Source organism: Polyodon spathula, chromosome 4, assembly GCF_017654505.1.
Source record: "Polyodon spathula isolate WHYD16114869_AA chromosome 4, ASM1765450v1, whole genome shotgun sequence".
Classification (NCBI taxonomy): domain Eukaryota; kingdom Metazoa; phylum Chordata; class Actinopteri; order Acipenseriformes; family Polyodontidae; genus Polyodon; species Polyodon spathula.
Window position 1 is genome coordinate 34,691,503 of NC_054537.1, and position 23,141 is coordinate 34,714,643.

The 23,141-nt window shown below is 36.9% G+C and overlaps 1 protein-coding gene across 1 annotated transcript in view; it reads left to right on the forward strand.

The window, feature by feature from the left end:
- LOC121314460 (piezo-type mechanosensitive ion channel component 2-like) overlaps positions 1–23,141 on the forward strand; it is a 211,410-nt gene that overhangs the window by 161,669 nt on the left and 26,600 nt on the right. The window contains exons 18-32 of the mRNA XM_041247759.1: positions 5,319–5,536; positions 6,927–7,087; positions 7,343–7,519; positions 8,265–8,387; positions 8,931–9,131; positions 9,305–9,509; positions 9,608–9,709; positions 10,003–10,168; positions 13,229–13,472; positions 14,190–14,286; positions 14,757–14,916; positions 15,828–15,917; positions 17,017–17,141; positions 21,103–21,174; positions 22,523–22,626. Of these exons, the coding sequence (XP_041103693.1) occupies positions 5,319–5,536; positions 6,927–7,087; positions 7,343–7,519; positions 8,265–8,387; positions 8,931–9,131; positions 9,305–9,509; positions 9,608–9,709; positions 10,003–10,168; positions 13,229–13,472; positions 14,190–14,286; positions 14,757–14,916; positions 15,828–15,917; positions 17,017–17,141; positions 21,103–21,174; positions 22,523–22,626 (2,245 nt within the window). The remainder of the gene's footprint in view (positions 1–5,318; positions 5,537–6,926; positions 7,088–7,342; positions 7,520–8,264; positions 8,388–8,930; positions 9,132–9,304; positions 9,510–9,607; positions 9,710–10,002; positions 10,169–13,228; positions 13,473–14,189; positions 14,287–14,756; positions 14,917–15,827; positions 15,918–17,016; positions 17,142–21,102; positions 21,175–22,522; positions 22,627–23,141) is intronic.

Below are 23,141 nucleotides of genomic sequence, written 5' to 3' on the forward strand. Positions count from 1 at the left end.
TGTTTCCTCCAAATATCTCTCCAGCTCAAACTTAGATGATTTTAATGTGCCATTTTTCTCACTGGTGAAAATCTTCTTTACAAATTTGAATGGATTTTTATAAAAGTTCTCACACAATCTTTCTTTTTGTAGCATTTCCGTAGGCGCTCAGTTCTGCGCAATGTTGCAAGCTTATCTTTTATAACCCTTTGTAACAGATTGAGTCCCTCCTTCTGACTTTGTTCTGCTTTTCTCCATTGCTTCCTCAACTGCCTCCTTTCTCTAACTAAGCCTTCAATCTCCTGCTGCCGTCTAGACTGTCCAAGAATAGTTTGTACTTTGTCCTTCCTTTTTTCAATTCCAAACCTCTCGCTTCCATATGCGTAGATGATGTCCCCAAATTTATCCAGCTTCTTTTCAACTGTTCCATTTAACCTTTCCAAAGTAAAACAGAGATCCGTGTTTACTGTGTCCCACGCAGTTTTCTCACAAGCTCTTGGCCATTTAACTCCAGGCTTGTGCCCATTGAGGTTCTTTTCTCTCTTACGCTGGTTCGTCTGACCGAGTTCGCAAGGATCATTAGGTTCATCACTAGTTGTATCCACGCAAGTCCTCCTCATGTCTATGACAGGGGTGCTGATATCCTGCAAACTGTGGTTTGCTTCCTGTCGCTGAATTTCATTCGACTGACTTGACTGACTTTGAAAGAAGTACTGATTAATGTGAGGCCCTTGTCCCTTCTCCCTCAAGCATTTCATTCTCCCTTGATGAATCTTCAAACCCCTGACCATTGTCGCCTTGCTCCAGCCGCAGAAACAAACCTGGAGTTCCATGTCTTTGCTAACTGCAGATCTTGAGCTAGTCTTTTGTGAAGTACTCTCCTTCTCATATCCGTTTCCGTTCCTAAGTATTTAACAATGTTATCCAACGTTGAGTCATCCTACGCTCCTGCTCTTGCAGACTCTAGGGGTATTTTTCTCTTTAATTTCTTAGAAGCCTTGGGCGGGTGTCTCCAGCATCCTGTTTACCTTTGAAAACATAGAGCTGGATACTGCTGACCAGGGTAGCTAACCCTTGCCAGCCCCAGTGGGGTCTCTATCTACCTGTCAGCTGTCTCTCCATTCTGTCATAAGGTCTTTCCCTTGTTGCCAGCTGCACTATTCACAGCAGTCACTGGATGTATCCAGATCTTCATGATTTCCTTTACATGAGATTAGATATTGAACTTCATGCTGATTTGAACTCAGCTCTCGCCAAGATAAGAACCAGCTAAGACGTAGCTTTGCAGTAAACTATTGTGATACATCTGCATTTCCATCCATTTGCGTTGTTTTCCATTTGGTGATGCAGATATCCTTCTGTCAGGTGTTGATTGCTGAAGTGTAATGCTGGCTCCAGGTATCAGCTCATTTTGCCTCCCCAGTGCATCAGCACACATAACGGCTGCGATGCTGGCTCCAGGGATCAACCCAATGCGGTCTCTCCAGCATCTGGACTGAGCTAAGTAAGGTACATCTCTGGGGTCTTCAAGTGGGCACCTTCCATCCTCGGTGTTTTGTTGACTAGCCCACGGCACCTCAAGAGGGCTCAACAGTGATTCTGGAGTCCCAGCATCACCCCCCTCCATCTGTACATCAGCATTGCTTTCTTTCTATTGTGCTTGAATTCCCCATCCAGAATCTTTCTGTCTCAACCACAGTCAGTTGCTGCTTCTTTCTGCTGCTTCAGATAAGTAAGAACCACCCACACATCAGATCAGTACTGTAAACCATTCATAAAGATTCATTCATAAAGATTCATTCATATATGCAGAGAGGAAGAGCCTCTTCACAGTCTGCACTCTCTCATAGTGGAAGAGTTGTTACAGATTACATATAAAAGAAAGTATACATTGTATTGGAAATCCTAACAATCTTTTGCTTATAAAATACAATCAAAATATTATAAAATGCTTTAAAACTTGTAATATTTCTAGTTCTGTTTGGTCGGTTGCAGGACTTTATAGCCATAATTACATCTAACACATTTGTATCTTTGTTACGAATTAGTGTAAATTACATATGTAATTTACAAAGGAATCTTAACATTACTTTACAGTCCATTTGCATCATTTAAAAAACTACACTAGAGCCAGGCCTACATCTGCACTTTTACATGTATGCACAGGTTTTTCAACTGTATAAAATCTGCTTTTTTTTAGTTTTGAATCTTTGGTGTACTATAGTTCAAGAGGTGGAGAAATGTGATCCCTCCCAAAAATAAACGTGCGTGCTTCTTTGCTCCACATGTACTTCCCTGTCACCACCTTGGTCTTTTCTCTCACAATCGTGCCTCAGAATCTTGGGACAGAGGCTGTTGCCTATGCCAGAAAAATATAACTCCTCTTTACTGTATTTTTCTCATTTTCTCTGCTTTTGCATTGAACTGAGTTTTCTTTTGAAAAACAAGGATTTCTGTAATAATCCAGTCACTGATAGATGATTTTTTTAGACAAATGGCCCATTCTTTTGGAGGGTATGTATTTGGAAAACAAGTCCATTTATTATCACATAAAACTAATAGAGTGTTTGAGTTCTGGACCTTACCGATCACTTTGGACTTGTTGAGGGGACATAACTAAAAGGGTTGTCTGTGTGCAATGGAAAGTAATTAAAATAAAACCTGTGGCCTGCCGCGCAAAGTGGTAAGGTGCCGTAGAAAGCAATTGTTTTTACTGAATGTAATGTCAGCACTTGAAAAGATTAATGTAACTGTTGACCCACAGTGAGGAGTAAATTTAGACTCTGTAGGCATTGCAGACATTCTTCAGCTCCAAAAAATTGATGTTTTTATCCTACATACAGGAAGCTAGAAAATTAAACTCAGCACAGTCCAGTTACTTAATAGCAGGTCAGTGTGTCACTTTTGTTGTGCACTGTTTTCTCCATGTTTTATGCAAGTTCCAACTTAAACCCTCAGCAAAGCGAAGTGTAAAGTATTTATCATAGGCTGTAAAGCAATGCAGTATTCAGAACAATGTATAGTTTGCAGAAGTACCATATATTGGCAGCAGGTTGTGTGCAGCAAGGTTCCTGAAGTGTTTTTAATCTGTTATGTACCTTGTTTGTGTTGTGATAAGGGAGGAAGGGGAGTGGGTCAGCATGTACAGTGTTCCAGGACTAGTTGATGACACCAGCTTCTCAACACCTAAGTGTATCCTGTCATTGCAGTGTATCTTTTGTTCTGCTCCCTGATCTTTTTTTTTTTAATAAAAAAAAGTTAACTTTTTTTTTGTTCTGCTCTCTGATCTTTTTTTTACCTGATTAACCCATTGCTCTGTTTGTGTTTTTCATGATCTCTATAACCGTTTCTTCTGTCTCTCATTTCTCATTGCCATGCCATTCCATATTTCATCTCATAGCCATGCCAAAGTCAATGGTCGTGTTTATCTCATAGTTAATAGGTGGGTACTCACTCCCTTTCTCTCTGTCATGGATGCCATTTGAAGCTGCTTGCAAAAAAAGAAAAATGTTCCCTATTGTCAATATAAAGTTTATATATGTGTTTGATCTTTTTTCACATTAAAAAATACATTTACTTTTATCAGTAGAGGAGATATTCTAATATTATGTAGTTACTCTTAAGTTTGAAGAACTGTTCATTATTATTATTATTATTATTATTATTATTATTATTATTGTTATTATTATTATTATTATTATTGTTATTATTATTATTATTTGCATGAAATACTGGAATCATGTTTGTTTTTTTTACACTGAAAAGAGTCTGCCATCAGCATACTGTAGTCTTATTTGCTATACATAAAAATAAACCCTATTAAGGTTTAAAACCTTACTTTTAGTTGTTGTCAGTCTTATATCTGAAGATAATATTTACAGCATGTAAGGCTTGTTTAACAGGCCCCAATTAGCACTAGTCTTGGTCGTCGGGGGCTGTGATATCAGCTGACAGTGATGTTAAAGAAAAAGTAGTGGGGTTCCAAAAAATATAGCGGTATACATCCCCACCTGTTGCTACAACAGTTTAAATAAAGTACCTGCCATTTTTCTTTTCATTGTTAACATCCTGACAACTTTTTACACTTCAATCTTTAAACTCTCAAAGCTTTTTTTCAAAATGGCCGCTCTAGTGCACTGGGGTTTGAGATCTGTCCTCTAAATCACAGCAGGAAGAGCGATTAAAAAATAACAAAAACAAAAACAAAAAAACATAACACAGGTGCTCTGGCTTTTCTGTTCTGTACAACATCATGGATCGTTATTTCTGTGTTATCTGTTTGACAATGTGGACAATAATCCTTACACTATCAGTGAACTGGAGCAGCCATTTTGCAAACAGCTTTGAAACAGACTTTAAAGTTATAAGTGTAAAATGTTGTCAGGATGTTAACAATGAAAACAAAAATAACAGGTACATTATTTAAACAGTGTAGCAGCACGTGGAGACGTATAACGCTATATTTTTTGGAACCCTGCTACTTACTCTTTTACATGAAAACAGAGTGCAATATAAGCAGTGTTGCAATATGTATGTACAGTATGTGTTTATGTATGTATGTATGTATGTACATAGTTTCACATGAACAGTAGAATCTTGTAAAATGGGAAAGTACTGTCTATTGGAGTCCAACAAAAGTTTCTGCAAAAGGGTGCTGTGACATAGTCCTGTTGAAACCCAATTTTTCCACCTGCATGCTTTTTCTCCTGAAGTGCAACCTTACATTTCTGAAAATATTGTACTACTACTACTGTCTCTTTAACTTTCTATTATTGCAACCACTTCCCCTGCCAGTCTTTCTTCTCATAATATTAGAACTGATTTAATTCTCTCAAACTATACACATTTAGCCTTTCTGCACATTCTTTAGTCTAACACATGATACAGCTTCTTGCAGACTAATTGCTGTTTGACACTGTATACCTGAGCATCTGTTCTCATTCTGATTTCTCCTTCTCTTGATTATTCTTGAGCAGCATCAAGCAAACAATACCCAGTCACCAGAATGAGTAAGTCAGCTGAAGACATGAAATGCTTGCTTGGATACGCTGCCATTTCATGCTTCCTTAAACTCTTGACTATTTTCTTTCCTGGCGAGAAAATGTCAAGTTTAACTATTGTTATTGTTACTTTCAACAATCATATAACTACAAACTCTGGATTGGGAAATTAAATTATTAATTTTGTGCAGTGCTGCCTGTTTTTGTTTGTTACTTCCTGACAACTGCCAGTTAACTGGCATTGACAAGTTACAATAGCATTGCTTGCCAATCTCTTATAGTTATTTTGAGTTTGTCTGAACAAACCCTGTTGCTGATGCAGTGTTTCTGTGTCCACAGGCTGGTGCACCAGGATGGTAGTTTGGTTGACATCACCATGATGAATATGACCACCGGTAATGCTAAGGAAGAGGTGGAAGAGAAGAAGAGTCAGGTGGAAATAGATGAAAAAGGAGAAGGGAAAGAACCAGAGGATAGTGGGGATAAAGGAAGGAGCAAATACTGCAGAGAAGGAGACCAACCCAGTGGAGTCGAGACCTTAACAGAGGAAACACCGGGTAAAGCAATGCACATTATACGTAAGGTTCAGAAAAGAGAGTACCCTTGACCAATTAGGATAGTTTTGTATTTTGAAAGAACTGTATATGGCTATTAAAAAGTGTTACAGTTAAAAGGTCACTATTCTAAGATACGTGATGAAGGGATTCTGTTTTTAAACCAACGTTGATATATGCTGTGTGGTCCAGTGGTTAAAGCAAAGGATGTGTAACCAGGACAGAGGTGTCGTCACAGTTAAAAAAAAGTGTGTGTGTAAAAGCATAACACAGGCTAATAAAGCATGATAAAGCACATGCAAGCATTGTAAAGAACAGCAATGTATGGTAAAGCATATTAATAAACATGGCAAACCAAGGTAAACTATGGTAAATGCATAGTATAACTATGGGAAAAGCATAGTAAAACTTCAAACATATTGTCAAAAAATCCCATGGTAAACTTTTATAAGGGTTGCCTTGCCCTTTGGATGTTGTATCAATTAATACAACATTTAGATAACATAAATATATGATTGCCTTGTAAAAAAAGGGATGATCACATCATTTTTATGTAAGGCCCCGTGACAGAGACAGAATGATTCTTGGTGATAAATCTCTCTCCCGACCTGTGAAGGCATTGTATAAAGGGAATCGGGGGCCCTGGACTGGATGGCCTGACAATTAATTCCCAGGGTTAGGTGGAAGTCGGCCATCTAGAAAGGGGGCTCAGCTGCGGTACATTAAGTCATCACCCCAGAGAGAAAGCGATGTGGCAACCGCGGACTGGAGGAGAAACGGCCACACTCGCTAACCAAGGGGGCATGACTGATGGACGAGTATAAAATAACTGAGTATTTTGTTTGTTTGTATCGTCTAATTGTACTGTTTGTTATTTATTAGATGGCTAACATGATCCGGAGCTGTCGCTTAAGGCCATCACAAACCCGGACAACACTGCACCATTGTTCACAGATTAAAATTGTATTTCATCACAAGCACGACAGCAGTCACTTTGGACTTGTGACCGTGTCTGTGTTTTGTGTGTGTGTTTAACTGTGTTTATTATTTCAGGACTGCAACCCGTTGTTCATTGAACTGTGCAATACACATTGTTGTGTATTGACAGCCCTCCATTTCTTTACTGTTGGCATCAGGCTTTGGATTATAAATAAACCACCTTTTCACCAGTACTTTGTTGTTTGTCATTATCTTGAGCACTGCATCACCTCTACACCTGCGCACTGCAAACCACTTTGCCACAGGCTCATACAGTGCTTTTTAAAGATAGTAATAGTCTCTTATCACTACTGTTGCTTACCTCTTTAAATTGGTTATTTCTTCTGCCAGTAAAAAAAAACAGTATACCTTGAATAGTAAGCTTTTATTAATGGTTTCTGTTTTCTGATTTCAGATTTCAAGAATAAATGGCATCTGGTAATAGACCGCCTGACAGTGCTTTTCTTGAAGTTTCTTGAGTATTTTCACAAACTGCAGTTGTTTGTCTGGTGGCTTTTTGAACTACATATCATCAAAGTAGTGTCATCCTACATCATCTGGGTCACAGTCAAAGAGGTAAGACTGAAACAGAGCTGAGAACAAATTAAAGTAGAATGCCCTATCAATGATGTAAAAGTCATAGATTTGAACTAAAACCTGGCCAAAAGACAGCAATTTCTCATTAAATACAGCTTTATTAGATCCTCAAAAATGCAAAATTTGTGTGGAATTAAAAAACAGATAAAAGCCTATGGTTTCTTCTCTTGTATAATTGTACTACATGCTAGGGATCAGTACAGTTAAAATTAATGTACAGTTTTTGTTTTTCAGGTTTCCTTCTTCAATTATGTATTTTTGATATGCTGGGCTTTTGCTCTTCCATATAGCCAGTTCCGCCCACTAGCATCAAGCATCTGTACTATATGGACCTGTGTTATAATTGTATGCAAAATGTTGTACCAACTGTCATCTATAGATGAAGGAAGCTACTCTGTAAACTGTACAATGGTAAGCATACCAATGTTTCATGTTTAACATGTAAATCTGTATGTACTGTATGTATGTGTGAATGTATGTATGTATGTATGTATGTATGTATGTATGTATGTATGTATTGTGACATGTGTTGTTATTGGTGTGACTCACAATTTCGGGATCTTTTCTCAGTCTTACAAATAAGTAGTCCATACACACAGTGAAGTTTAAACAGAATGGAGCCTGTATTTTTCTTTTTCGCTGCGTTCCTTCACCGTGCTCAATCAAAACAAAACAAAACAAACAAAATCTTTAGTTCGTATAGGAGCGCTAACAAAACATATTCACCTCTGTCAGATGGCTAAGCCGTTTTCCAATCCCCAAAAATTGTTTCTTTTTTACTCTTCATAGCAAGCACAGTACCTTGAACGAGTTGTCACCTCTGGTCTCTCTTTTATGTCTCGGCCTTAACACAGACGACCCTATACACACTACTTGTGCTCGTTATATACCAGACAGGTCATTGCCCCTACTGCTGTAATTACCTAGAGCAGTGCCTGTGGGGAAATGTACTCCTGATTTCCCTATCAAATGATTAGGACCGCCTTTTCCCGTATGATTACTGCTACCGTGGATGGACACTGCGCTGTATTCATGGGTCAAAGTACCTCCCTTCTACAACCTTTCCCCATATTTTACTACTGTATGTATGTATCTATGTATGTGATTTAGGCATTCCCTTCTGGTTAGTTTATATTTACGTATCCCTTCCCCACAGTCATTGAATTGGACTGAGGAGAAGAAAAAAGACATGATGACATCCGTCCTTTATAATAAATCTATTGACCCTTCCAACTGGGTTGGATTAAAGAAGTCAGCTCCCCTCCTGGAATACCTTAGGGTGAGAAAATCTCTTTTTATAAAATGTACTGTCACATTGACTGAAAGCAACACCCTAATTTTAATCCAAAATAATATTTTAAAAAATCATAAAACAACCACAAGCCAGACAAAAACAGACCCTTTAATTATCTGGGCTGTTACAAAGGTACAGTACTTCGTAGTTACTACTTGATGTTGTGTGCTTAATGTCCTCATGTAAATGACACATCTCAAGTGAAAGTTTTAAATGAATAAATAAAATATTATTTAAATAGAAATCCTTAGTGTGGCCACACTTTACAGGGAGTATCAGTTGGAAAAAAAGAACACTGTACTTCAAAAAGAATGTGTCAAATGTATTGATTGATTGTATTGATTATTACTTTGCTGGTATTCAAAAGGGAGTAATATTGTCTGTATGTTTGTTGTACTATATTTGAAGCCCCATCAATTAAAGTATTTTCCCCAAAAGCTACTGGATACTTTACTGGACTTAAATCTTGCAACTGTTTAATTGAGGCTTCTTTTTCTCTGCATGGGTTTGTATTTGGTCCTTATCTAGAACAACCTTTTGATGCTGGCAATCTTGGCCTTTGAAATAACGATTTACCGCCACCAGGAATATTATAGATTGAAAAACAATCTCACAACACCTGTGACTAAAACCATCTTTCATGATATTACAAGACATAACTTGGATGATGGAATTGTGAACTGTGCCAAGTATTTCATAAACTACTTCTTCTACAAGTTTGGTTTGGAGGTAAGAGGTACATCCTTTATAATGTATTTATAGCTGCATTATTGGCTTAAAGCATAACATATACTTAAACCTAGTGTTACCTACCTTTATTGTACTGTATGTGTACATTTGCCTTGTGTAATAGTTTTTTTTTTTTTTCAGCAGTTGAATTATGTTTTTTCTCTTTCTTTAAGACATGCTTCCTTATGGCAATTAATGTGATCGGCCAGAGAATGGATTTCTATGCAATGCTCCATGCCTTCTGCTTAATTGCTGTAATGTATCGGCGCAGGAGAAAAGCCATTGCAGAAATCTGGCCAAAATACTGCTGCTTTCTGGCATGCATCTTGACATTCCAGTACTTCATTTGTATTGGCATTCCACCTGCAGCTTGTAAAGGTAAGATCACATAAGAATTACATCAATTTGGTCTGATTACGCTTGGACGTCAATATAATGCATATTTAAAAAATTTCTCTTTGTGTTTGCATTTGCAGACTATCCGTGGAGATTCCAGGGTTCTGCTATGGACTCCAATGTTATAAAATGGCTGTACTTTCCTGATTTCCACACAAGCCCTAATTCAGTCTTTCTTGTGTGTAAGTACCTAACTTGCATGTAGTACAGATTGATTTTCAAGGAATAATTACTTGTAGTGTTGTGATACTAAATATGACTAAAATCCAGGAAACCAGGTGTTATGCTTGCTCCAGTCTCTGTCCTTACTGCAGCCTGTTGGAATATTAAAAACTAAATGTCACATATACTGTGTAGCACCTCAAAGTAGAATTACTGATGCTTACTCTTTTGTGTAAAACACACTTGCAACCACCACCACTTGTTTAAGGAAGTAAATACTTACCTCCTATATCCCTATCTCTGATTCCTTCAGATGACTTTATGCTTCTCCTCTGTGCATCCCTGCAAAGAGAAGTGTTTGAAGATGAGAACAAAGCAGAGGTGCGGATCATGGCTGGGGACAACGTGGAAATATGTAGGGATCTGGACGCAGCTTCCTTCAGCCAGCACAACCCAGTGCCTGACTTCATTCACTGCAGGTACAGTGAGGTGCCCTCATTTATTTTAAACTGGAGTAATGTCATGATAAAACCACCTAGCTATACTGTAGCTTTACATTATTTTTATTTGTTCTTGAACCCAACTATAGGTCTTAAGCTGATAATAAAGTGTGTTAACACTATGGCAGGTCAAGTTATAGTTAAAAAAATGTGTAATTGCTGCCTTAATAATAACAACATTATACAGTAGATATTGTAAGACATCTTTTGCAGAAGTGAGGAGTAAAAGATGAGCATTTATACTAGGACTGGATGAAAGCTGTCATATACAGTTGTAGTCAAAAGTTTTTACATACCCCAATGAAACTTTATAATTTCTTGAAATTTCTCGGAAACAAAGAATTTTAGGGAAAATCTTTTGTAGCAAAAGTTTTGCTTTTGTGGATGAGGAAAAAAAGAAATAGATGTCTACAATTATTTATTTCAGCATTTTTTTTTTTTCAAAACTCCAAAAAGTCAAAAGTATTCATACCATTTGATGCTATGATAGTATTATGTACAAGGTGCTAGAAATGTCAATATGATAGTGGCAAAGTATCTGCTGATCAGACAATTATAATCCAGTTCAGAAATAGACGTTTATTTTTTAATCTGGGTCTAGTGACCAAAGAATAAGCCCTGACAGTATACACCAAAGTGTAATGCGCTGAGCTGAAAATAACAGTGGGTTTCAGCCCAAACAATAAACTTTATCCGCCCCACAATACTAAACATGGTCACCAGTCCTGGGTCCGTGCAATAGTGCTCGTGGTGGGTGATAACACGTTATTTTCAGTGACTGTAGTGCAGTGTTGATCTGGTTTTGTACTGGCCCAAGGTGACAGCATCGGATACGTGCTTAACCATCTAGTGATATACAAACACAGATAGTTACTAAACAGACATGAATAAACAAACAAAGCACTCACGAATCTTTATGTTACGCTTTCTCTGCGTCTCTCACGGACCTTTCAGTTTCTAACCCAAAACCAAGTGAAGGAAAAGATTTACGATTCTTTGTCCCCTTTATGCTATCACGCATGACCCCTTGGTAAACGAGTGCAGCTGTGTGTATTGTCTGCAGCTGCTACGTTGCTTCCCTTCCGGGTCAATCTTGATTATGAATTCACGAATCTTTATGTTACGCTTCCTCTGCGTCTCTTTGGGCCACTTCAGTTTTAACCCAATGCTAAATACGTTCCTGCAGCGGAGTCTCGCCTTCTTCCAGGCTGACCGAATTCCTGGCTTGGGGAAAGAACTCTCAAGCCAGCCCGTCCAAAGACTTCTCCTTTAACTATTTAGTTCCCTCACAGGTCGGGAGGGAGATTTACAACCAAAACTCATTGTATTTCTGTCACAGCTGATGCAGAACCTAATTCTCGAAACATCTAGAAAATGCTGGATTGTAGGTGAACATTCTTAGAGAGTATAAAAGGGTTAGGCATAGGATGATTGCTGACTTACCAATAAGTCAATATGGGAAAAAGTAAAGAGCTATCTGAAGACCTTAGGCATAAAAGTATCTGTCGTCTTAAAGTTGGAGAAGGATATAAGTTTTCCAAGCATTTGAGTATCGCAATTTCAAATACTGTTTTTATTATCAAGAAGTACAAGACTCATGGTACTGTAATAATGCTCCCTTGGTCTGGAAGAAAGAAGTTCGTTCACCAAGAACAAGTAGGAGAATTGTGAGGAAGGTAATAACAATCCGAGATTGACTGCCAGAGATATTATGCCAAAGTGAATAATTCCGGTTGCAAGTGGGGCTGAGGTTTCCATTTCAACCATAGGTCAAGTATTGCATGGTGAATGTCTCAATGAATGTAATGTGTGCATGTAGAATTATGAAAACAATGAGGGTTTTATAAATTATTGTGTCTTGTCCATACCTCCTTAAAAGTAATATTGATAATCTCAAGGGGTTTATTAGGCAATGCTGCTGTCACTGGGGTTATGCATCTCAGGCCTTCATAGAAAGCACATTGTTGTTATTGTATTTATTTATTTTTTTAATAATAACTTTTAAAACCCAAGTTTATGTTGTGGTTGTAATAACTTGTCAGGTACCCTTTCTCTGTGAAATAGCTACCAATTGATGTTGTGTAAAATACATTTTTTCTTGTCAGCTTACGAAGTGGAAAAGGGAAAATGAAAAAGACAGTATTAACATGGATTGATTGAAATTTGTCATGAAACTATCCTGTTTGTGTTTCAGTAATTCAGTTATACTAATCTGAAAAGTAAGGCTTCCTTTCTTGAAGAGCAGTCTTATACTGAGCCTGGTCTGATCTGTTTGCATTAGCACTAGAAACCTGAAAACCTCTCTGTCTACTGTATTTCCTGATTGATTATTTACTATATACTTGTTTTGATAACCTGGAGTGCAAAACAGTTTTATTATCACACAATCCATCAGGACCATTAAAATAAAGCTTTTTTTGAGGCACACGGCTGCTCTTACTTGCTCTTGTTTGCTTTGTCTCAGATTACAAGGCATGAAAAAACCTATCCTCACCATAACCACAATACACACACATCCTTCAAAACAACGTTGTCTCATTTCACATAATTCAATAAATACCTTTTAAAGATTGAGCGAGTTCTTGCTTACACGAATGAGCTTAAATGGCATGGACAGCCATCAGTTTCAAATAGCATGCTATAGTCTTTGTAAAAATGCACTGTTGTTTTACAAAACAAGTACATTTCACGTACAACAGCAATCGTGACAAAGCTTTCTCACCAGGCTGGAAATTCTGTTTGAAATAATTATAAGGTATTTGCACTGTAAGTGGGGACAGACAATGAAGACATTGATTTACACAGGATGGGTCCTGTTCAAAAATATCTCAAAATATATGTTTACCACACTGGTCTTGATGATGATGATGGTTAAACCAAAGAAGTAAGTTATTCTGATGGAAATCCTTCAAGTGTTGATTTATATTCTTCTGTGAATATTGTGAGGGCAATTGTTCCAAAGTGAAATGCTCTGTTAATTAAAGTATTATTAAAGCCAGTATTAAAGTACCTCTTTGTTCTTGATATCTTGATTTCCAGATCTTACCTGGACATGCTGAAGGTGACGATGTTCAGTTATCTCTTTTGGTTTGTGCTCACCATCATCTTCATCACAGGAACAACTCGGATCAGCATATTCTGCATGGGCTACCTGGTGGCCTGCTTCTACTTCCTGCTGTTTGGTGGGGGTCTCTTACTGAAACCCATCAAAGTCATCCTGCATTTCTGGGACTTCCTCATCGCCTACAACGTGTTTGTGATCACCATGAAGAATGTCCTGTCTGTGAGTGCACCTATATATATATATATTTTTTATGGTACACTTATTTCTGTTTCGGCCTATACTTTGTTTTTTGGTTGAAGTAACCCTTATAAAAGTTCCCCATAGTAAAAGCATAGCAAAGTGTAATAGAGCATAGTCAAAACGTGAAACATTATAGGTAAGCATTGTAAAGCCCAGAGAGGTATGGTGAAGCATGTCAACACAGGGTAAACTATGTGAAATTATGGGGAAAGCATGGGAAAACTGAAAAAAAAAAATCCACAAAAAATACAGTGGTAAACTTTTACAAGGGAAAAGACAGCAGCATTCTGTTTAATGCCATATTAAATACTGTACTTAATTCCTGAAGAGAAATATTATATTTAGTTAATCGTGCCTTGCATGTGTGAAATTTTGAGGAGGAATGGAAGAGACTATAAATATCTGGAAAATAACGATATCTGGGAAAAAAAGTTTGGTTCAGATTTCACATCACATAATGTGGTTCCCTTTTAGAGATATAAAACAGTTGCTATCAGGTGGTGCTTTGACTATGTAAAAAATAAATAAATAAATAAATACAATATTTTATTATATTCTATTTTTCTCATATAAAGAAAAATAGAATTAAAATAAAAACTGTAAAATGAAAACATGCTGTAAGTTCCTCTTTATAACTGCAGTGTGCTGTTCACATTTGCTGGGAATTTACTTGTACGTGTTTTCTGCTTGTTACAGATAGCAGCCTGTGGCTACATTGGCCCTTTGGTCAAAAACTGCTGTTGGTTAATCCAAACATTGAGTCTGGCCTGCACTATTAAAGACTATAAACCCCGTAAGTAGCCATGCTTAAATCTGTTGGTATAGTTCTACATTCAGCACAGTGCTGCCCCCTGTCAAAGAATAATCAAATATATGTGACAGAAAACTTTGAGCACAGTGTATCTTTTTTGCTGTTACTTAGACATGTATGTAATTGGGTTACACTTACAATGATTCTAGCATAATTTTGTCTTAAGTTGTCTTTCTCTTTCTTTATTTTTGTATTTTGTATTTTAGCTGTATGTTTTAAATGTAGATTCTACTAGATGTAGATTTTTTATTTATGGAATATTCCCACAATCAATAAATCAGTGAATAGGAGTCAAAGGGTAGCCATATATACCACCTATTCCTAGAACTGCATGTGAGGCAAATAACCATTTGTACTATAGCAGTTTGGTATGAGATGACCAGAGACTTTAACAATGAAAGGATTCGGTTGAAAATAAAAGTTCCAGATGCAGTTTCCATTTTTGTCCGTAGCTGAGAAGACTGAAAACTGTGACTTACCCAGTGATGAAGCTGGCATCATTTGGGACAGCATTTGCTTTGCCTTCTTGTTGCTTCAGAGAAGAGTCTTCATGAGCTACTACTTCTTGCATGTAGTCGCAGACATTAGAGCCTCCCAGATCTTAGCCTCGAGGTGAGCTGGTTTGCTTTGCAATTCAAGCATGCATTAAGGAAGAGGGAAGATGTAATGTTGTCCTAGTAAGGTCAGCTTCATGGCTCTTCCTTCAAACCACTAGCAATTCCTAAAGCATTCTTATGTTTCGCTAATTGAAAAGGAGTTTGTTTCTAAACCACAGGCTGCAAACATCTGGCAATAATTATCTCCTCCTCGGGATGCATATTGTATTCCTGGCTCTGGAGCTATAGTCAAGGTGGCCTTACAGCCATACATGTGTGCAATATGTTACAGCAATAGAAGATATGTGTAATTAAAAAACGTGGCAGATATGTATATATATATATATATATATATATATATATATATATATATATATATATATATATATATATATATATATATATATATATATATATATATACTGACCAAGCATGTACAAACACTGAGATTAATGGTACGGTAAGTTAATGCACATACTGAAATAATTTGATCATGAGATATCCAGTACTGGTGATTAAAACTTTAGGTATTACTAGTTTAAATCTGCATATTAAACATGAGAAGTCACAGACAGATGCTGGCAGCCAGATACATTTGTTTTTAATACCACTTGAGTTCCCAGCAGCCTTTTTTCATTATAAAATGCAAGGTTTGGGTTCCTATTATTAATGCTGGTAAAGCCTGAGAGCCAGCTGAAACTGGAGAGCAGTACGCAACCATAATAGATCAGAGAAATAGGGTATTGACTCTATTGAAGTCTTTGGCCTGTTGCTAGTCTTTTGGGGTTTTTTTTCTTGTATTATTTTTTCTCAAGTCCATTAAAAACTGCAGCCTGGAACAATATTTGTTTGAATATTCAAATGTGTATTAATGTAACAAAAAGGTTCTGCTAAATGCCTGCCATTTTTTTTAATTAATTTTTTCAGAGGAGCAGAACTTTTTCAGGCCACTATTGTGAAAGCTGTGAAAGCCAGAATTGAAGAGGAGAACAAATCAATGGACCAGCTCAAGAGACAGTAAGTCAGAACAGCTGTGAAACTGATTAATGTGTTTCATTAAGAACATTATAAGGAGGTCCTATATAAGAAACTTCACTTTGAAAGGTTAGTATTTTATTTTGTATTGTTTTGATGGAAGATTATCCTGTTTTTGTAATGTATTGCATTTTTACTGTAGAGAAACTAGTCTATTATAGAGAACAAGATTTATTGAGCACGTTTTAGGATAGTAAAACTGCATTAGCGTATAAAAAGGCTACTACAACACTTATAAGTCTCCTTTCCAAATTTATTAAAGTACCTTTAAAGGGTACATAAATAAGGACCTTTTTTATTTTATTGTGTTACATGTTCCCATGTGTTGCTACAACTGTTTACGTAAAGGTGTGTGTATTGTTGCATTTTTTTTCTTTTACATTTTGACCACTTTTTTTAACTTTTAAATTGCATTCCCTGCCTCAAGATGGCTTCACATGTACCCGCATGGACCTCTCAGAACTACATTTCCCATCATCCTGCTGCTTACATATGTAACTGAAATGGATTTACCTGTGAGCAGGTTAATGGGAGGATGATGGGAAATGTTGTTGTGAGAGGTCCTTGCAGGTACATGGGAAGCCATCTTGAGGCAGGGAATGCAATTTAGAAGTTTAAAAAAGTGGTCAGAATGTAAATTTTTTTTTTTTTTTTAAATTTAAACAATAGACACACCTTTACATAAACAGTTGTAGCAAAACATAGGAACATGTAGCACAATAAAATAAAAAGGTCCTTATGTACCCTTTAAGTAATATTAAAAACCTTTCATCCACCAATCAGGAAGCCTCATTGCAGGGCACTATCACACTCTAGATAAGACCAGAACTTGCAGATAAAATTACTGAAACAGGAGCAAAACATTATATTTAAAATGTAAATAAATCTAGGAATTAAAGATTTAAAATGTTTATAAAAACAATAAAGACAGTGTTTACCGGTTTCTAATTGTAATACAACCATGATTACTGAAGTGCCCTGTAGTCATGGTTATAGTCCTTAAACATGGGTAAAATAACAGTTAGAATAGCAACAGTGATAGAGTAAATAGTTTAAGAAGTTTCTTTCTTTGTTAACTCAGAATGGATCGTATCAAAACCCGACAACAGAAGTTCAAGAAGGGCAAGGAGAGAATGTTGAGCTTGGCCCAGGAGTCGGGAGAGGGGGTGACCCTGATTCAGAATCGGGATGAGGAGGATGTTGAAGGTACCTCAGTTACAATCCAGCACTGTGCATGTCTGCTCTTGAAGTCACCATTAAAAGGAATTATGGGTCGTATTGAGTCAAAGAGCATGGATAATAGATTCAAAGCTTTTTACTCCCTATGGAAATTAGCTCATTGTTTTCAGAGGAAAACTGCATCCTGTACAGTTGCCAAACATAAAATAAACAATACAGACACTTCATTTAGGGGCTTATTGTTCTTAATTTAGAATTGTAATTGGTGGTTGTTTTTGAGTTTAAAACCAATGGTTTATTAATTATAATACAAGGGAAATTGACTCCTAACAAAATCCACCAATAATGTAAGACAATACCTGAATCATGCCAGACTTCAGTGTCAGACGCTTTTAATAGTTGTGGCCATTTTGCTCTGGACCAAAAAAAGGGTTTACTAGTAATCTCAGTAAAGAACAACTGCCCTCCCATTTACGCTAGTGCTGTAAGAGTGATTTCTGTCTAAACCACTCAAAGACCATAGTATTTTCTGTTCAGATGTAGACTGTGTTGTTTATCTATATTTTAAGGTTTTTCATTCCTTTTCAGCAGATTTCTATTCTGAGCTAAAACAAATAGTCAATTGAGAGCTTTGTTTTTGGTAAAGATCTTAGCAGTTTTATGGCACAGTATTTCTGTTTCATGTTCATGTCTAATTTTAATATTTACATGATTCTGATTGCAAGTTTATGATGTTAGTAGCCTGAGGCATTTAGAAGTATTTAAAAGCTATTTTGGCAACATTACCACCATGCATGACAGCAGAAATGGGCTTAAAAAATAGTTTAACCACAAAACAACAATCAAAAGCAGCTGATAAAGACCCACAAAAATTCACATATACTTGTAATAATGTGTTTACCAGACATCTTAACTGAGATTTAAAAAAATATTACTGTTAATTACCCATATGTTATGAAAAAATAATTATGGAAAAAAAAAAAAAAAAACATGCTGAAGCTAATAAAATCAAAACAGTAAAAAATATACAGTCTTGTGACACTGAATCGATCAAGAACATTCTCCTGAATAGGATGCCATAATAAACTTAAATGTTTTCGGTTAAAACACTGATGTTAAAAAAAAAAAAAAAATACTATTTAAAAAACTGTACGGTCTTATCAACTGTAATCACGATAGAAACTTACCTTGTGTTCTTGAAGTAGCAACACACTTGGAGCAACAATCAAATATCTTGGTTCCCTTTCAATTTGAAGACAACCACCACAACATTAGGTATGGGATATTTCTGCCCTTCGGGTAGGTATTGCCTAGTTCTCCATACCAGAGCTGCCGTAAGGCCCCTTACTTCACGTGCGTGGTAGGCCGCTCTTAATATCTGTCTGTCATATGTGAGTGACTGCCTGTGCAGTCATTCGCAAATAATGGTCTATTCTTCCTGAGAGTACACCTGTCCCGTTTTCCTCCCCAAGGTCTATGGAACGGGAGTCTTTCCATCCACCTCCGTTTGCTTCAACGGAAGATGAGAGATTGAATTTCCTCTGCCCAGTGCGGGCATTGAGATGGTATGTGCTTAGGACAAGAGCTCTGCATCAATCTGACTAGCTCTTCGCCTAGGACAGCCCCTCTAAGCCCCTCTGTCACACTGGATTGCGGACACAGTCTCGACTGTGTATAATGGTGCTGGCTTGCTGCCACCTGGTAGGGTAGACACACACTCCACTGGCTGGGCTACGCTGCATGCTTTCTCCAGGTTCTACCGTATTAATGTGGTAGACCTTGCTTTGCCTTCTGTAGGCACAAGGTTCCTTGAGGGTGTAAGTTCACACAGCTAACCTCTGGGTTAGACAGTGTTGAGCGTCCCTCATATGCTGCCGTTCCTTCTCCCTCGCGACGGTTTTGGTATACGTTATCCCATACCTAATGTAGTGGTGGTCGTCTTCTCTTTCAGGGAACCAAGGTTAAGGTAAGTAGCCTAACGTTTGTATATTGCCTATTTATCTTGGAATGGTCTACAATAATTATATATTTTTCTTTAGGTATTCTATTTATTCTACATTAATTTTATGTTTAGTTTAATGATGTATGTGTATGCGAATATGCAAAAGTAGCCACTGCAATATTTTTTAAAAAAATTGATAATAAATATATACATGTAATATTATAATATGACTAAATCCAATATAGCAACCTTAAATAACTTTATTTATTATTATTGTTGTTGTTATTATTTTGCTGTTGAGTCAAGTAAGGATGATTTTTGCTGATTCATTTTCAGCTTTTGCTGGTTGATCTTTTTTTTTTTTTTTTTTTAATTAAATAAAATTTGATTTAAAGAGTTATGGAACCTTAGTCCCATTACTAAAGTTGTAAAGGGCTCTACACACCAGACACGATGTGACAAACAAATGGACACACCACACCACGACAAAAACAAATAAAACATGTATTGTTGATAGGAGCCATTCATACTGAAGCGACGCTGAAGCGATGCAAACAAAATAGGATGTTTGTCTATCATTACGTTTTTGTCGTGCAGTAGCTAGTGAAACTGATAAATGAGGAACAACTTCCCATGAGTAAACAATGGCAGAAGAAAAGATCATTCTTTCAGTATCAAAATACCCAGAGCTGTACAATAAAGGACACAAAAATGATAAAGACACGGCAATGAGGGAGAACATCTGGCAGTCAGTCCATTTCCAGGGAACTGGATATAACTGATGTGTGGGATGCGTTTACCTTTACTGAAATAAGTATTCTGAAAAGCAATTATGTATTCTACATTTTATTAGCTGTATAACAGGACTATCATACGTGTGATTTTTTTCCAGCTGATGATACAATCAGAGGAGAGTCACCAATCACATCTCGTGAGCCAGTCGCCACTGGTGTGAAAGGCAGTGTTGCCAACTCCACAACGCAGGAAGTCGCTGTAGAAACCAAAGTCGCTATTTTGATATTCGAAAGTCGCCAGAAATGTCGCTAGACAATTTACCTCTCCTCTTGGAATCGCTTAACCAGAGTAAACACTGATATAAACAATATCAAATGTATTAATGATGGATGATCATTTTTAAACGTCCCATTTATATTTGTCTGGATTATCTATACAGAGTTAGTTCGATGTAATTGATTTTATTGTAACATTATACATGACTTATCACTAATTTTGTATATGATGTTTGCTTCCGCTAACATGGGGCAGCAGTTGTAGTAGTTATTTTCATTATGATTAGCAGGTCACTCGTAATCTTTTTAGTACAGAGCCGCAACCGCCTACGCAGCAACTTTTCAAAGCTGCGCTGGGCTGTGCAGAATCTGCACAGATCTCTGTGGATGGAGTTGAGTGACGTCACGCAGCAGCCCTCGAAGAACGCGCATCTCTGCGATTCTGTCCAGAACTGTGCAGAACTATAGAAATCTGCACTACGCGGAGAACTGTACCACTTTAGGACGAGAGACGCGTAGTGTTTTGAGCTGCGTGTGACTTATGTTGTGATGATACAATTTGACGACTTCCTTCTCTGAAAATCCCTGTTGTCGGCAGTGAAAGTCAGTAGAATTGTCGCTAGTCGCTTTGACAATGTTTGTGTCGCTAGCGAAACCCCAAAATTGCTGGATCTAGCGACAAAGCCTCGCTTTGGCTGAGGATTCCTCATGTCTGTAGATATGCAGGTAAAGCAGGTTTTGGCATCATAGGGTTACATTTTGGGATGTCTCAAATCAGCCTGAATAAATCTTCAGTGAAGCAGCATCTACATATTGACCAAACTATATTTTTAATTTTAAAATGAAACAGCGCACAGGGAAATTCCAGTAATGAATGAGCTTTGCATAAAAAAATAATACATGTTTTGTAACGCTTTCACATTATTTATACCTTTTTTTATTTCTGGGAAAAACCTGTTTTTCTACTACTTAGCTGCAATATTTAGAACAAATACAATATTAATTTTGAAATTAATCTGAACATATTTTGTTTTAGGAGAAGCAGACAAAGAAAAAGCCAAGAGCAAAAAAAAGCAGTGGTGGCGGCCTTGGGTTGACCATGCTTCCAGTAAGTTTTCCACAATCCCCTCTCAATAACTCTTACTGCTCAGCCCATGTACTGTACACTGTATCTTTCATGGACGTAGCTCTACAGAACCTTTAGAACCAAGTCTAGAGATTTTTTTTTTAATGAGATATTATTGCTTTTGGAAGCTTTAAGTTTTCATATAAGATACTCAATAGTTTTACCAAAACACACAGTGTCAAGCATTGTACAAAAAGATGGTCTAGTATTTCATTGACTGGCAGTTAAAGTGCAACTGTGTAAGTCAAGCTCACCAACACAGTTCTTCATGAGGTGATGTTCAAATCTTTTGGTTTTCTCTCATTTCATAAGGTCTTAGCATGTGGCCTATCATTTATATATTGTCAGTCTTAGTCAGAATTTTCTAATGTTCCTTTTATTTGTTTTTATTCAATTTACGCTTTCATTCTGCCAATTGTAGTGAGTCAAAAACTCTCCTGTTCAAGGATATAAGGTGATGTTATTACAATTTGGAGTGCAGTGTGTATTTTATGAGGGCCACTCTATCACTGGCTGGGAGTTACGGACTGTAAAATACTGTGATTTAGTCACTGATGAAATGTACTCCTTTTTCTTTTTCTTGCTTTCAAACCTAAAAATATTTATCATTTTACATGTGATTTTGCCTCTAAAAGCTGGCTTTTACAATTCTATTGCTTTTAACCTCCTCTTATGATGTGTACACAGAATCTTAAAACCCAAACACACTCTCTCGTTGTGCCTTATGTTTTACTACTGTTTTGTTTGGTGTATCAACTCATACCTGTATATTAATAGAAGTTTTGTTGCCTTACCTTTACCTTAAAATGTAATTCATATACCTATTAAACTAAGCTTTCTAACACTCGTTGAAGCAAAACTATGCAATTTCTTTATTGGGGTCTATTAAATTGCCCTGAACTGTGGCTGAAAACTAAATACAATTTGAAGAAGGTTATCTTAATATAGTAAAAAGTAATTACATATCAGACTTATCCTACATTAAATAAACACAGAGCAGAGCATGTATGTTAACATTTACATCTATGATAATACCACTTACAACAAATGGATACAGTGAATGAGATGCCTTGGCTGCGTTTTAACTAACAACACATCATAAAGAGGGCAGAGTTAGATCAGTTAAGTAAACCCCTATATCTGAACCTTCTCCTACAGAAGCAGAGACTAATACATGAATGTTCTCAAGTGAACACAAATGGCTGGTTTCATAGACCCTGTTCAGTCCTGGACGGCACAGTGTGACAATTGCACTCCGCAATTGATGATGTGGGTTTACCTGTGCAGTTGTAGTATCTCCTTGTTCATGGCTTACCCTTGTATCACTTAGTGGTGAGGAGCGGGGATTATTACTTGTTTGAGACGGACAGCGAGGAGGAAGAAGAGGAGGAGAAAAAGGATGATGATGAGCCCACCAAAAAATCTGCATTCCAGGTGCGTTGTAGCCATGAACTATAAATGGTCTCCTGATGCCTATATGTACCGGGACATGTTTTATAAGGATGCATCTAGGTTGCAATGAAAACCTTGTTTACTGAAATACCTGAATCTAATAAACTGCTCATCATAAATGAAAGAACATTTCTTGAAGCAGAATCTTTCCAGGAATTTCTTTCAGTTTTGATGTTACGTAGAACAGTGGTTTTTGTGGTTTTCGCTTCTTATCTTTTAGAAAATCATAGTTTAATAAATGTCAGAAATGTACTGTACAGAGTATATTTTATGGTATTTATACTGCTTGCTTCTTATGGTGGCAACCAATAAGAGTTACTTTAACTTTCTGAAAAAGACCAAAATAAAGTTTATATTTCAAACTTTATTTGATATTCATGTCATTGTATATTTTGGAATTGTCTCATTAAAAGACAAAGGGTCTTGTTTTTAAATACCACTAAATATGATTCATATTGTAGCGTGCACAAGGGAAGGCAGCAGCAGGGCTGGTAGGT